General features: G+C 42.9%; 2 protein-coding genes across 5 annotated transcripts; both read left to right on the plus strand.

Annotated features, from left to right (window-relative positions):
• Nucleotides 1-614: 614 nt before the first annotated feature.
• On the plus strand, nucleotides 615-9,424 carry LOC115135553 (serine/arginine repetitive matrix protein 1-like). 3 transcript variants are annotated; one of them, XM_029670349.2, is made up of 9 exons: nucleotides 615-764; nucleotides 1,756-1,817; nucleotides 3,981-4,703; nucleotides 5,003-5,614; nucleotides 7,607-7,737; nucleotides 7,891-7,996; nucleotides 8,239-8,305; nucleotides 8,531-8,629; nucleotides 8,845-9,424. In XM_029670349.2, the coding sequence occupies exons 2-9, from the start codon at nucleotides 1,768-1,770 to the stop codon at nucleotides 8,980-8,982; spliced, it is 1,926 nt and encodes a 641-aa protein (XP_029526209.1). In that variant the 5' UTR covers nucleotides 615-764; nucleotides 1,756-1,767; the 3' UTR covers nucleotides 8,983-9,424. The 3 variants fall into 3 exon arrangements, with proteins under 3 accessions (XP_029526209.1, XP_029526210.1, XP_064879616.1); XM_029670350.2 differs by having other exon boundaries at nucleotides 3,981-4,673; XM_065023544.1 differs by lacking the exon at nucleotides 1,756-1,817 and having other exon boundaries at nucleotides 616-764.
• A 92-nt stretch (nucleotides 9,425-9,516) lies between these two features.
• Nucleotides 9,517-13,696, plus strand: LOC115135555 (SH3 domain-containing kinase-binding protein 1-like). 2 transcript variants are annotated; one of them, XM_029670354.2, is made up of 7 exons: nucleotides 9,517-11,030; nucleotides 11,505-11,521; nucleotides 11,731-11,831; nucleotides 12,201-12,332; nucleotides 12,465-12,730; nucleotides 12,825-12,888; nucleotides 13,355-13,696. In XM_029670354.2, the coding sequence occupies exons 1-7, from the start codon at nucleotides 10,960-10,962 to the stop codon at nucleotides 13,391-13,393; spliced, it is 690 nt and encodes a 229-aa protein (XP_029526214.1). In that variant the 5' UTR covers nucleotides 9,517-10,959; the 3' UTR covers nucleotides 13,394-13,696. The 2 variants fall into 2 exon arrangements, with proteins under 2 accessions (XP_029526214.1, XP_029526215.1); XM_029670355.2 differs by having other exon boundaries at nucleotides 10,943-11,030; nucleotides 11,408-11,521.
• The last annotated feature ends 117 nt before the right edge of the window (nucleotides 13,697-13,813 follow it).

Below are 13,813 nucleotides of genomic sequence, written 5' to 3' on the forward strand. Positions count from 1 at the left end.
TGGTGAGTTTTTAGAGAGGGCTAATCGGTGGTAGGGTAATTTTCCTTAACTCCAATTTTGTATTGTTGTATCTAATAATATAATGTGAATGTCCTCACACACCAGTACAGTAGGTGGTGGTGTATGCACCTAAAAGTTGGACGCGATCCCCCAACTAAATCCCAAAAAGAAGAAGGTGGTGGTACGGGACCGCCATTATACCATAGAAGAAGACGGCTCCGAGCGACAGTTCAAGTGTTTGCAGCAGCACACCCTCCCCATAGATAGAACAATGAGACAGATATTTCACTGGATGTTAAAATGTGAAGCATCCGCTAGGCGTTTCCACTCACTACCAAATATGGTAGTGAGAGGAAGCCCCACAGGCGGGCAGTACGAGAAGATGGAAATAGATTATGTAAATGCTCTCATTGCTGAAACATTTGATCTCAATACAGTTTTCTGTTCCCAAAACTAGTATATTATGAACAGTGGACTACGGTTTGTAGATTTTACCCGTCGCAAAAGTTGTTTAAAAATCGCGTTGTTTGGAGGTATTGCACACGCGCACTTCACAAAGTAGGCGTTCCTTAACGGAAATATGCCAATGACGCTAGATGCTTGTTCTGCCCACTTTGGGTCATTTGTTCCCTTTGAAACGAAAGGCTGTGGTCTATATTTACTTTAGTTGGTCTATCTTTGGTTTAGAAAATCTTAGCCCTCCCTGTACCGGACTGCAGAACGAAGGCGATTGAAAGTAACGCTATTTCAACACAAACTGAAAGGTAAGTTATTGCTATTAGTAATTTGGTAATTTGTCCCATTTAAAAACAACTCGTCGTATGTGGATGTATCCAAGAATAGTTCACATTTCTAAGCGGCATAGTTAACATCAGCACAGATTTGGGGAGCTTAACGCTTAACGCGTTAGCTAGCCAACAATAGCTACACCGTTACATTAGACTAGCCAGTTTAGTGTACAAATAACCAAATAATTTCAACTGCACCATGTTGGTTATTTAGCTAGATGCTAACTAATGTTTTTGCTAACAAGCGCGATCGACTTGCGGTTGGCGAGACTTGTCTAGTTATATCGTTTAAAATATTTATAGGTAACCCGTTAGTGATATCTTGCCAATGCTAACAAGCGAACAACTTTTTAGCTAGCTAGTCGAGGTTGTTTGGCACGCTGCGTTTAGTCAACGTTATCCCACATTTCCCCATAGTTGCACTTCACTGCTAGCAACTAGTTACTTTTTATAGTAACTGTTACAACTAATTGTTCTGACAAACCCATGTACCTAACAAGCAACTACTTCTTAACATGTTTGCCTTTTTAAAATGGCTGCATATGTCGATGTGCTTTAGCTTGTTAATTTAGCGAGCTACTTATTTCTTCGATGGTGTAGTTCGTAGCAAAGACAGTAGAGTATGAAGATAGGCAGAAACTGCTTCTACAATAAAAGTCTCCGATCACGCTTGTAGGTGTCGTGGCGACGTTGGCTGGCTAAGCGCAGAAAACGCAATTTGGTCTGAAGGTCGTCTCACGCCGAACTGCGCATGTGCAGGCCGTCAAAATCAAACCCTGGTCTTCTTCGCAAGGGTTCCTGGAAGTCTTACCATGTTACGTCTCTGGGGTTAAAAACTGTGTTGGTAGTAACTAAATCTGTACATTGGTTAACGTTAGCTACCTGTAGTTTCACCAAGTCCGCTTGCTAGGCTTTGTTTAAAACTTGCTGTCACTTCTGTCAATGCAAGTATGTTTCTTTTCTACAGATTATTCCGTATATGCCAAAGATGGTCAGACATCTCTCCGGACCTCCTCGGTTCAAGCCCAGGTATTTGCAGAATATTAGTTATTGCAACAAACAAGGTTACGTAACAACAACAACAAACGGGTGTGATCATTCTACATTGGTCCCTGCAGTTTACGCTCAAACCTTATTTAGAACGTCCAGTTTCGATTGATGCATCAATCGGCATTTGAGCTGGCCACACTGTTTTTTCATAGACATTTTTCACAAACACAGTCCCTACAAAGTTATGTCCAGAATGTGACCAGTTTATTTTTGGATGCAATGTTCAGACATTCACAGAAGTAGCTGCAGCATAACACAATCATCCAAACCAGAAAATGTAGGCTGCATTTGTCCTAGTGCTAACTGAGGAAAGATTGACATAACACAAGCGGTCAAATTTTTATAACTATCGGCTGACAAACTTTTTAAAATGTATTGTACCTGTATTTAACTAGGCAAGTCAGTTAACCTCACTAGGGTACGTGGGATGCTAGTGTCCCACCTGGCCAACATCCACTGAAATTGCAGAGTGCCAAATTCAAAAACAGAAATACTCATTATAAAAATTCATAAAACCTACAAGTGTTATACATGGGTTTAAAGACTAACTTCTTGTTAATCCAACCACGGTGTCAGATTTCAAAAAGGCTTTACAGCGAAAGCATACCATGCAATTATTTGAGAACAGCGCCCAGCAGACAAATCATTTCAAACAGTAACCAGCCAAGTAGAGGAGTTACACAAGTCAGAAATAGTGATAAAATGAATCACTTACCTTTGATGATCTTCATATGGTTGCACTCACAAAACTCCCATTTACTCAATAAATGTTAGTTTTGTTCGATAAAGTCCATGTTTATATCCAAAAACCTCCGTTTTGTTCAGTAATCCACAGACTCAAATGCAGTCACAACAGGCAGACGAAGAATCCAAATAGTACCCGTAAAGTTCGTAGAAACATGTCAAACAATCAGTATTTCAGCCGGACAATATCGTCGTCAATATAAAAGGAAAACAAGAAAGGCACGCTCTCGGTCGGGCGCATGAAAAAGCTCTGGGACACTATAGTGTCCACTCATTCAGAGGTCATACTCATTTTTCAGAATACAAGCCTGACACAAATTCTAAAGAATTGACATCTAGTGGAAGCCATAGGAAGTGCAATTTGAGTCCTAAGTCAATGGATACTGTAATGGCATTCAATCTCTCTCCACCAGGTGTAGCATTTCCCTCATACTTTAAAAACAAGAAATGGACAGTGACCGGGGTAAGGGAGATGCCTAGTCATTTTTTGCGTCATCACTGCAAGCGATCATAATTCTCAAAGCCGCTGTTTACTTCTAAGATCACTTTAGCACCGCCCTAAAAACCCGACTCAAATTCGACACAAACTTCAAATAGGTATGTAATGTCACATTATATAAACTTTTTATAGTGTTTTATTTACATTTTAGAGGTGATAAGTTGGACAGATCGAGTGGGGAAAAAAGCAATTTTCCCACACAATCTCTCTGTCTCACTATCACGCGTGTCGCATTTCGCTTCCCTGCCCGCCATTTTTAAAAAGACCCGACGGGGCTCATTGCCTGCTTGAATTATGCAGAAACGGGCAGTGTTTAGGTCATGTAATTGATTCTGTTGGAAAGGGGAGAAATTGTGCTTCACAATGGTATTGACATTACAGTTGATCTGGAAGTATTACGTTTTTGGGGCGCTAAAATAAGGGCAATTGTATGGACCAAGGCGATGTACGAGTTTACGTGAGTTCACGTTACTTGATCGGCGCAAACATATTGAAGTGCGTAGGCTCTCCTCGAAGAGAGAAGTTTGTCCGGCGCGATCAATCCTCAAACGTAAATTGTCCACTGCTGAAATAGGCTACTTCTATGTGAATCAATGAGGCGGGAACACGCCTCAATTGAAACTTAAAAAATACAACTTGTTTGAAAATAATAGCCTAATAGATAACTTGCAGGCAGCGCGTGTTAACCGTCCGGTTGCGTAATAATCACATTTTGGAACAGTGAGTGCATGCTGACATCACGTGCATAAAACAACTCGCGCTGGGGCGACCGTTATTTGGATATTTGGAAGTCATGTATGAGAAGGTTAAGTAGCACTATTTTAAGTGTAGACATGGCTAATGATAAAAGAACATGAATTGTGTGGATGGATTCTTAAGACTGTTTTGTTATTCAACAGGTCCTACTCGGGTGGCTACAACAACACGCCACACGAAGAGCATTACAGCCCTCATCCCGGGAGTCAGAGAGGATTCCAGGGCCACCCAGGAAAGGCCCCTCCAAGCTGGAGAAATTCCAGAGGCAGAGGACACGCTCACTTTGCCAAAAGTCCCACACTGATGGGAGAAAGGCGGGAGCGACAATTCAATCAGTGGAGGTCCCAAAACCAGGATTCCTTCAACACATGCCCCTCTCAATCGGACCCCCATCATGGCCACAGGAGGGCACCCCCATCCAGGCCAAACTGTCCTCCCCAAGCCCAGCATAGGTCCTCCCCACACAGTCCTGCACAATGGCACCAGGGCCAGAGGGGAGCACCTATCCATGGACAACACCCAGGTCACAGATCCCCCTCACCACACCATTACCATAGCCAACGCCCTGACAGGAGGCTGCCACCCTCACCATCCCCCCACAGTTCCTTCATGGGCCCCCACAAGCACCCAGGTCCTTCCTATGAAGAGGATAGGAGCTGGGGTGCCCGGCCACACCATAGCCCCGGGAAGAGGTTGTTTGAGCGCCCAGGTCGCGGGGGGAAGCGCTGGAATGGGCCAGGGCCCTTTCCCCACCCACACAATAGTGAACGTGGACCTTCTGGCACCACCCAGAAAAAGCCACGGGAGTTTCATGGCAGAGGCCCATATCCAGAGAGGTACAGGAGTGAAGAGGCAGTATGGGCTGGGTAAAATAAATGGAAAGAAAGTGTAAACTCACATAGTCCTCTACACCACAGAGGTCAAAATTATTGTTCAGTGTTACAATGCTAATAAACTGTAAAATGCGGTGATCTGGTGTTAATGCGCTGGTCGCCTGCCACTGGAAAGAGTTTTTGTATATGCTCACTGAAGGTTTTACGCCTACCTGTATCATGGCATTAAAGTGAAGGGGCACCATAAAGAAACGCTAAACCTCTTCCTGCGTCCCCCGATAATGGATCTTCCAATGTAATCATTTGTTGTATTGTTTGTGATGGATGTGCAGGTGGTCTGCTGAGCGAGATCCCAGGCAACAGCATGGAGTGGTGGGAAGGGAGAGGGAGGGCAGCGGACACCGCAGCGCTGAGCGGGCACAGGAAGGCAGCTCTCACCACCCTCCCCACAAATCCCCCGCATGGAAAGGCGTTTCATCTTCTTTCTACCAGAACAGCCCGCAGGGAAGACCAAGTGGACAACCTCACAAGCGGAATTTCCAGGAGTGCGGACCAGGCCTTGTTCCGGAGCATGGTCATCCAAAGTGCCCTCGGAGAGAGATCCCACAAACCTTCTCTAGGGGATTTGGCGGCCGTCCCTTGTCTCTCGTGGACAAGAGTCGCTTGATGAAGGGGCGTCAAATTAGAGCGGAGTCGGTGATGCGGCTTAAAGCACCTCCACTTCGACCCAGAGGAGCAGATATCGAGAACCAGGAAGAGGAAGGTCCGCATGCATCCAGAGCAAATGCACGATCCAAGTTCGCTCTTCGGCAGGAGCGTTTCCAAGCAAAGGCTGGGCCGCTGAGGAAGAGGCCCATAACTCATCAGTCACCTGCCAAGTCTTCCAGGAACTCTGAGTCACACAAGGAACATGTGGACTCTCAGCGCGCCTTGAGCACACACAGGTACGGTATCTTCCTTCTCACTCTGGGAGCTGGGGCGTGATGATGTTTGGAGGAAATGGAGTTACGGCGATGTCCTGAATACGTTACGCTTTGAAATCAAATGTCCAAAGTCCTCTGGCAGTGAACAGAATAATTCACAAGTGTTTTTTTCCCCCTTTTTTCTTCTGGGTGCCATACATTCAAAGTTGAATTAATATCAGCCTGTTCATTAATGTCAGATTGAAAGATGCTAGAAAAGCCATATCCATACGTGTTGATGGGAGGCCTGTTCCTCTGATGCTATTGGGGTCTGAAGCTAGTGGTGCTGTCCCTCTCTGACCAAGTGGAAGAGTTGAAGAAACTTACGCACGCAGCAAGCCCCCCCCCCAGACAGAACAGAAGTTCAGAAGAGTCCATCTGTGAAGAGGACTGCGGACAAAACCATACCATTAAATCCACTGAAATGCCACAGTAGTTGCACACCAACATGACTCGTAGGAAAGGAGGTGCTTTTCTTATCCTGGATGAGCAGTGACCTATGTAGGAGGAGACTCTGAAACGGACAGCTGTCATACTAATTCGGGTAACACGATCTGCCAGTTGACAAAAGGATATTTGGCTCGCAGGAAGTCAGTTTGAGCAATAACATTCAAATGGCATTGGAATGTGCAGCAGCTTCCTTGAAGATGCCATCCAGAGGACTTTTGGGGATCGTACACTGCCACTGACATGCGGCAGAAGCTCTGAGGCTGTACAGCATCAAGAGGAGAGGACACTGCCGCTGAGGAATCTTCATATCAATATTTACTCAATGGTCCAAAGATGAGGTCAACGTGTGCTGCTGTTCCTAAACTGTTGGCCCCTTTTATGCTCTGGTAATACATGGATGCATACAATACCACTTGTATTTCTTAGAGACAGAATGCAGCCATGCAGTTGACTCGCTACTTAAAAAATTACTCATTAAATGTCCAATAGACCTACAAGAAACAAATGAAGCGATAATGGACCACACCTTGGTACATTAACATCACACGGAACCTTATCTGGCTAAGCAGGTGAACAGTGGACTTTCTCTGCATGAAAGAATACATCAAATCTGCATCTATGCAGAACATGTGCAATGTTTTGTACAGTACACTGAATCTCATAACAGCAATGGTGGGATTACAAGTACAATTGGATGTCTAGGTGTAAACAACGGAATCCATTCCTACAAAGTGCAAGCTCCTTCACACCGTGCTCTGTAGATGCTTGCTTGTTTATTGAAGCGTACTGGTGAATTTTGACCGAAGACTGACGATCTCGATTTGAATTGAGCACACTGCTTGTACCAGACAGGAGCGCAAGATCACAATAACATACCCTTTTGAAATTGAATGTCCAATGATTGCAGGAGAGTTGCGATTTGGGATATGAAGACTGAACTTAACGAAGAGAAGTAAGGATCAACTGAAGGTCACCGAACATAGACTAATGTCTCGTTTGAACTGGAGAGGATTGAGCTTCACTTCAAGTTAAAAAATGTGGACCCCAAGAGACCGGGTCATCAAAACCATCAGCATCACTTGTCCATTTCATACACGTCAGTTTTCACACAGTGAAGGGTTCATTGGAAAAACAGCGTTAGGAAACCATGGACATTACATGCTCTTTGTAAGTACCCGAGTGACGATCAGCTTTTATTATGACCATTATTACACTCAGTGATTTTATAAATGAATCTTTAGCCGCCTGCCCGTTAACTCCCTTCATCCGCCATGCAACTTCCTGTCATTCCATGTCCCCCAATATCTGTTCTAGTCTGTTTTAGCGTATTACATTTTTTGTTCTACAGAACGACACCATTTCAACTTTTCAGGGCATTACTTAGACTGACGGAATCTTCCCTTAGGGTGCAGGCTTCTAGTAATAATGTTCTGCTTGACTGCCTACCAAACCTTTGCCTCTCAGGCTTCACTGAATAGGATGCTTATCTCTTGTCATCCTCTACCTCGGCTGGTCTCTCTCCAGCTCTTCCTCTATAGACCGACGGTTGGCTCGTGACCTAGTCGTCGTGTCCCAGTGGCAAGCGCCGGGGACAAACTCCAGCTCAAAGGACAGCCCCCCAAGGGATAGAAGTAGACCACCAAAGAACAAAACCGGTAAGGGAACTGTGACATTTTGTTTAGTCATGTTGGCTAACAGTTTGTTTGATGCCCCTCGACAGGAATGTGACGTCTCTTGGCAAATTAAGATGATTCATGAATCATTGAGAGAATGCGACTTCTCTTACTCACTCTCACCTGACTTTTCAGAGCCCTATTACAATTCAGATGAACAACTTACGCTGAATGAACGCTTCTCTAAAATTCATGACTCCAGTCCTTCCCCTTCTCCAAGAGACTGGAGATATGCAGAAAGGTAATCCGCCAATTTAAATATAAGAAACTGGATGAAGATTATTGTAAAAAGAGTTGATGTAAAGTGAATATATTGTTATGAATGGAATATAACTGGAACCATTTTGTTGGTGCAAAGTCTTTGTGGTTATGGGTTACATGGTATGATGCATAACAATGGATGTGGCTTCACACAGCAATAACTGTAGTTTCAGTCAGGATTATTTAGCCGGATAATTCACTTTGTCTTGTTTCACATGTTAGGCAAACGGACATGCCACAGGAGAACCACACACCTGAAAGACCCTTCAGGAATCCAAGATCACCGCAGGTGAGGAGCACTTCCTGGTTTTGACTGTGCTCTTGGAAAACTGAATGTTCATAGCTTTAGTGTTGGGAGTGCTAACATGCTTACTGTAATGAGCGTAAGCTGTCATGGGATGCCAATACCTTGAATGTTGCCTCCCATAGTTTTGGAAACCTCAGCGAGCAATTCCATTTCTCGATCAACTCCATTCCACCATATATGCTCATGCTTTACTCTTATGTCCCACAGAGACCCAGCTTCCGTCCCAGCAGCCCAAATCATAAACCAGGTCCTCCCCAGAGAAAGCCAGGCCCTGAACTGCCAGGTCCCTTTAGGAAGCCACTCATGGTATGAAGCTTATTTTTTTTCTTATTTTTTTTTTATTTTAAACAGCTCTTATAACTTTTGGTCAGTGACTTCTCTTAGCCCACTGACCTTGTTGTTGGCCTCCCTGACCTTTTTGAAAATATAGGTGGTGGTGTCCGGTGGATTAAGCTGTATGTCACTGAAAGACTGCATTTCTGACTAGTCTGTCTGAAATAATTTCTTCCTCCTTTTTATAGGGAGGCTTTGTGCCACGTCCCTTCTCTCAGAGGCCAGTGTTCAGGAAGAGCCAGAGCATCCTGTCAAAATACCGCAACATGCCGACGATGCGTCAACGTGTACCTCCCAACAGAGGGTCGAATTACCGCCGCTGGTGATCAAACTAGAGGGACTGACTGCACAGATTGGGGTTACACGCCCTGGCCTTGTGCTTCGGGCTGCCTCGTTGTCTTGGAGATGGCTCCCAGATGGAACTTGTGCCCATCAGAAAAACCAGACATAAAATGTGTATTTTTTATAACATAAGATGTTTTAAATATAGAGAATAGGCCATCTGTTTCTATTCTTCCTGACTAGTTATTATGGACATGGCTTTGTGATTTCACAACTGTGTTACAGCTCTCATAACATGTAAATGAGGTAATGGAGACTTTTCTTTTTATATTTTCCAGCATCACTTTTTTCCCCGATGCTTAGATTTGTTTGTGTTTTTGCTGTAAAGTGGCCTTAAAGACTATTCCACAGGGGCTGTTGAATATGATGCTCTGTCAAAAGTGTGTTTTTATCATTCTCAACCTGTTAAAAACTACTGATACCCTTTGCATGTCCTGCTCATTTGAACATTTTGTTTTAAGGTATTTCAAATAATTGGCTGGACATGCCTTGTGTGGAGGTTTCTCTTGTGCTGAAGGAGGCCCCGTAGGACCTTTTTTGGGATGTACCTTCCATGGGACTGGGGAGATCTAGTTAGCATTTCACATTGACTAAAATTCCTTTTGAACTGAAGTGATCCAATTCATAGTATTGAGGTTCATGTGAACTACAGATGCTTGATCAACACTGTCCCTTTACTGCAAAAGGAGTTTAAAACAAAAAATGAATAAGCGGTGGACAGACTATAGCTGGGAAATTCTATACTGATTCTCATTTATGGATGTAGTAGTGTAGCTGGTTTGTATGTAAATTGAGTCTTGCTGAAAATTATATGGGGCTTGTATGATTTAGTTTTGTATGAGATGATACTTTAGCTTGTGTTATGGCTGAGTAGATAATTTAATCTCTGCCAAATTAGCTTCACCCTACTCCTGTAACACTGTTGAATAGAAAATAGTTAGGGGAACAATCTGAAGAAGATAAAAGCACCATTTAAAACATTGATGTGAAAGACAAAAAAAATCCACAATGAAAGAAGAAGAAGAAGGGGGGAGTCAGAAGGAAAGTTTGCTCTAGTTTGAGAGGTGGAGAGAACTGTTCTGTTGGGTGTGCCATTTGCATTCCTTGGAGATCACCAGTCAGACGAGCTGTTGACACTTCAGTGTAGGCTAGCCATGTCCTTTCCTGTGATTGGTTACAGCTGTCACCTTAAAAGGAGGGGATTGCAGGGGTCTAGCTGCATTCCAGAACTGTCACAAAGGCTTGACAGCTAAAGGAAGCCCTGTGGGGGAATAACCGGTGTAGAACTATAGAAAAGTAAGATTAAGACCGTGAGAAATAACCATATATAAAGGAGGTAAAAGTACACAATGAGCTTATACAGTCAGGTCCATAATTATTGCCATTCTTGATAAAGGAGCAAAAAAATACTATATAAAATAAATAAGACAGATACTGAGCTATATTGTATATGTATTTTATACTAATACAACTTCTCATAGAAAGAGACTTTGTTCAAGTTTAAAAATAAAGATCAGGGTCAAAAGCATTACACATCTGATTCAAACTCATCAAGCTTTGATTATTTGAATCAAGGTTTCACACATTTTGGCAGACAGGAATTCCATTTATATCTTCTAATCTCTGAATAATATAATTTACCCCCAAAATGTAATGATAAACTAGTAGCGCTTCATATTCCTGATTCAAACTACAATGACGATTCCTCTTGACTTTTCCCATTCAAACTCAAATTGTGGAACTGACTCTGAAGATACTGGATAATTGCGTGTGTCAAATGCCCTGTAGTCTGTCCCTTTAAATGCTCCCAAATCTTTAGTTCGGCAATCAGTAGTTCTGTCATCCTCAGGGACGGACCCAATGTTACTGGTAGTGAGCATGTCTGGGTGCTCCACTATTCTGTGCTAAACTTAGCCCTGGCAATACCTCCTCTCATCACACTAACGTGCTTTTGGGTTACAATGGAACCGGTGAATGGTGTAGAGTTACCACCAATGGAGCTGGATTGCGATAGGAACACTGGCCGAACAAGGTGAGCATGTACAATATAAATCCTATCTTGAACACCTACTAAGACACCAATCCATTGACAAGATCACATGTTTCTTTTCTGTAGCAAACGGTTACTGCTAATGTTTTGCACTGATTCTTCATTTAGATTTTTCAGTGTGCACAGTATCTACGATTATGTTACATTTGAAACAACAGTTGTCCCTTACGGTTGGCAGCCTCGTTTATTTTCTTGAGCAAGAATGATTCATGCATTTACTTATCCCCTTGATATCTGACAAGTGTACATTATGATGCTTTCCAAAATAGGCTTGAACGCGTGCATGTTCTGATTGACACGTGTGCTTGGAGAAATACCAGACTCCACTGACTTTATTCACTCCACTCTGTCATTTTTAGATAGAAATTCTTAGCTTCTGGAGCTCTTTTCTCTCTTTCATTCTGTTACTCTACATATCACCTTGGCGTTCTTCTGTGTCACCATGGGCAACTATAGCTCTGCCCTCACCGCCGGTAAGCCAATCAACCATTCTCCAATCTTCTCTTACGTTCCTTTTTTTTTAACTCGTTTTAATTTAGTGGCTCAAGAATTGAAGAATACCTGACAACGTGTTTTTACGATATTCTGTTATTTTACTTAAATGACCCCCACCTCCAATTGAGCCTTTAAATCAAATAAACTGTGTCTAATGCCGTCTTGGTTTGTTTTTTTTCTCCCTAAGACATTGAAGATTTTGATGCTGTCGTTTCGGTCACTGAGACGCTGAATCAATTGGCAGCACACGTGGAAGACGAAAGGTTTCAGTCACAGATTCTGTCATTGGTCAGTATATTTCTTAACACCGATATCTGATATGGTTATTATTGTAGAGTAGTGCAGCATGTGATAGGGTTGTTGAGTCTCTGAGTAGCTTGTCAACTACTCACAGATCTGTTTGTGTCCCGTTTTGTCCTTGAGTTAAATTTAACATTTTAAGCTGGCAGACAACCCAAGCAAGCATGCATGCACACATGTACATTTGACATGTGCTAGTAAGTATTCATAAAGGGACTGAAGTGTTCAATATTCTGTAGGGACACAATTACAATAACCACCTGTACGCATAACAGGATATGTCATTTAAAAAAGTATGAAGTCCTCATCTCCTTTCAATACTCATGTTTCTTTCTCTGTTTGCTGTTGTCCTCTCAGGCTGCTCAGTCTAACCCTGACATACAGGTGGCCCCTACACAGGAGGGAAAGGCGGAAGAGGAGCTGGACCTCTCCTCTGTCATATCCCACATCAGCACCCAGACAGCACCTATAAACACCCCTGTTTTACCTGTAAGTCCATTTTCACCTTACTATGCTTGCTGCCCAATGACTATGTGGAATATAGAGTTGCTTATTCAGCCTCTGTTGCGTTGGTTTAAAGACTATCAATTGTTTGTGCTGTTATGATGCATTGGTGGACAGGTGATTGAAAAGAAGCCTCACCGCCCTCCAAGGCACACAAGGCTCTCCTCTTCAACATCCACTGTTGCCAGTGTTCCCCACCCCTTCTCCACCCTCCTCCCTGGGGCTCTCTCTGCTATCCTGCGTGTGACCCTGCCCCCTCACCTCACCTCTAACACCAAGCCCAGGAGGGAGACAAGTGCCCAGGGCCCACTGACCCTAGAACAGCTGCAGACAGAGCTCCGGGACCTGAGGGACGAGGTAGAAATGATGAAGAGCCAGCACAAGTAAGTCTTTGTTTATCTTTGCGTGTAACTACAGTATGTCTTGTATTGTGTTTTCCAAGTGTGCCTCTGATTTAGGATTTCTCTTCTCTGATAGCAAAGAGATTCAACTGCTGATGAATGAGTTGGATGAGGAGAAAAGGATTCGTTTGTCAGTACAGGTACTGTGTGTCTGTCAGACATCTACATATGATCCAAGTACTGAATATATCACACTATTGGAGATATACCTAACAGAGATTAGATGTTTACTGACACTATTAGGGGAAAATAGGGTTCTTCGTCCGTTGCCATAACTCTTTCTGGGTTCCATGTAGAAATCTGTGGAAAGAGTTCTATATAGAACCCAAGGGTTCTACCTGGAACCAAAAGTAGTTTTTCAAAGGGGTCTCCTATGGGGACAGCCAAAGAACCATTTTAGGTTCTAGATAGCACCTAATACAATGTGTAGGCATTGTATTCTAGATACATTTGATGACCAACCTTTCCTGACTTAAGACGAGCTCTGTTTATTACAGTCCAGATTGATGTAAATGGTTGTAATGATTTCTTATCATTGTGCTGTGCTTGCTTGCTGTTGTCCAATTGATGTTACCTCAAGGTCTCATGTGTGTCTTCTTGTTTCAGATGGAGGTGGCACAGATGAAGAAGCACAAGTCCAAATGAGCTGTCGGGCTCAAACAGCATGACATCCCCAACAAAGTTTTGAACAGGCGGTAATCTGTCTCAGCCTCTTTTGGTTTAAAGACTATAAATTGTTTGACCAGTTTGTTGTGATCCGTTGGACAGGTGATTGGAAAGAAGCCTCACCACCCTCCAAGGCACACAAAATGAATTATCAATGATTTATGAAACTCAACAAACTATATAGTGAATGTTGAGAAGTTCTCATGAGCATCTTGTACAGAGACATTTTATATTTGCTTATTTTACTTTTTAAAATAAAATTAAAACCAATCATCTTCTAAGTCTAGTGGTTTAAAGTACATTTTAATTTCTATTGTGGCTCTTCCCCTTTTTTTTATTTTTTAAATTGATTGACATTAAAATATTGTGGTTTATAGTATGATTCCTCTACCATATCAT

This window comes from Oncorhynchus nerka, linkage group LG10 (assembly GCF_034236695.1).
Source record: "Oncorhynchus nerka isolate Pitt River linkage group LG10, Oner_Uvic_2.0, whole genome shotgun sequence".
Taxonomy (NCBI): domain Eukaryota; kingdom Metazoa; phylum Chordata; class Actinopteri; order Salmoniformes; family Salmonidae; genus Oncorhynchus; species Oncorhynchus nerka.

Excerpts from the sequence above, each read along its gene's own strand:
- LOC115135553 (XM_029670349.2), top strand. The coding sequence starts at position 1,768 with ATGCCAAAGATGGTCAGACATCTCTCCGGACCTCCTCGGTTCAAGCCC. Across the intron at positions 1,818-3,980 it reads CCTCCTCGGTTCAAGCCCAG|GTCCTACTCGGGTGGCTACA; the intron begins GTATTTGCAGAA and ends GTTATTCAACAG. Across the intron at positions 8,306-8,530 it reads GGAATCCAAGATCACCGCAG|AGACCCAGCTTCCGTCCCAG; the intron begins GTGAGGAGCACT and ends TATGTCCCACAG.
- LOC115135555 (XM_029670354.2), top strand. The coding sequence starts at position 10,960 with ATGGAACCGGTGAATGGTGTAGAGTTACCACCAATGGAGCTGGATTGC. Across the intron at positions 12,333-12,464 it reads TAAACACCCCTGTTTTACCT|GTGATTGAAAAGAAGCCTCA; the intron begins GTAAGTCCATTT and ends ATTGGTGGACAG. Across the intron at positions 12,731-12,824 it reads ATGATGAAGAGCCAGCACAA|CAAAGAGATTCAACTGCTGA; the intron begins GTAAGTCTTTGT and ends CTTCTCTGATAG.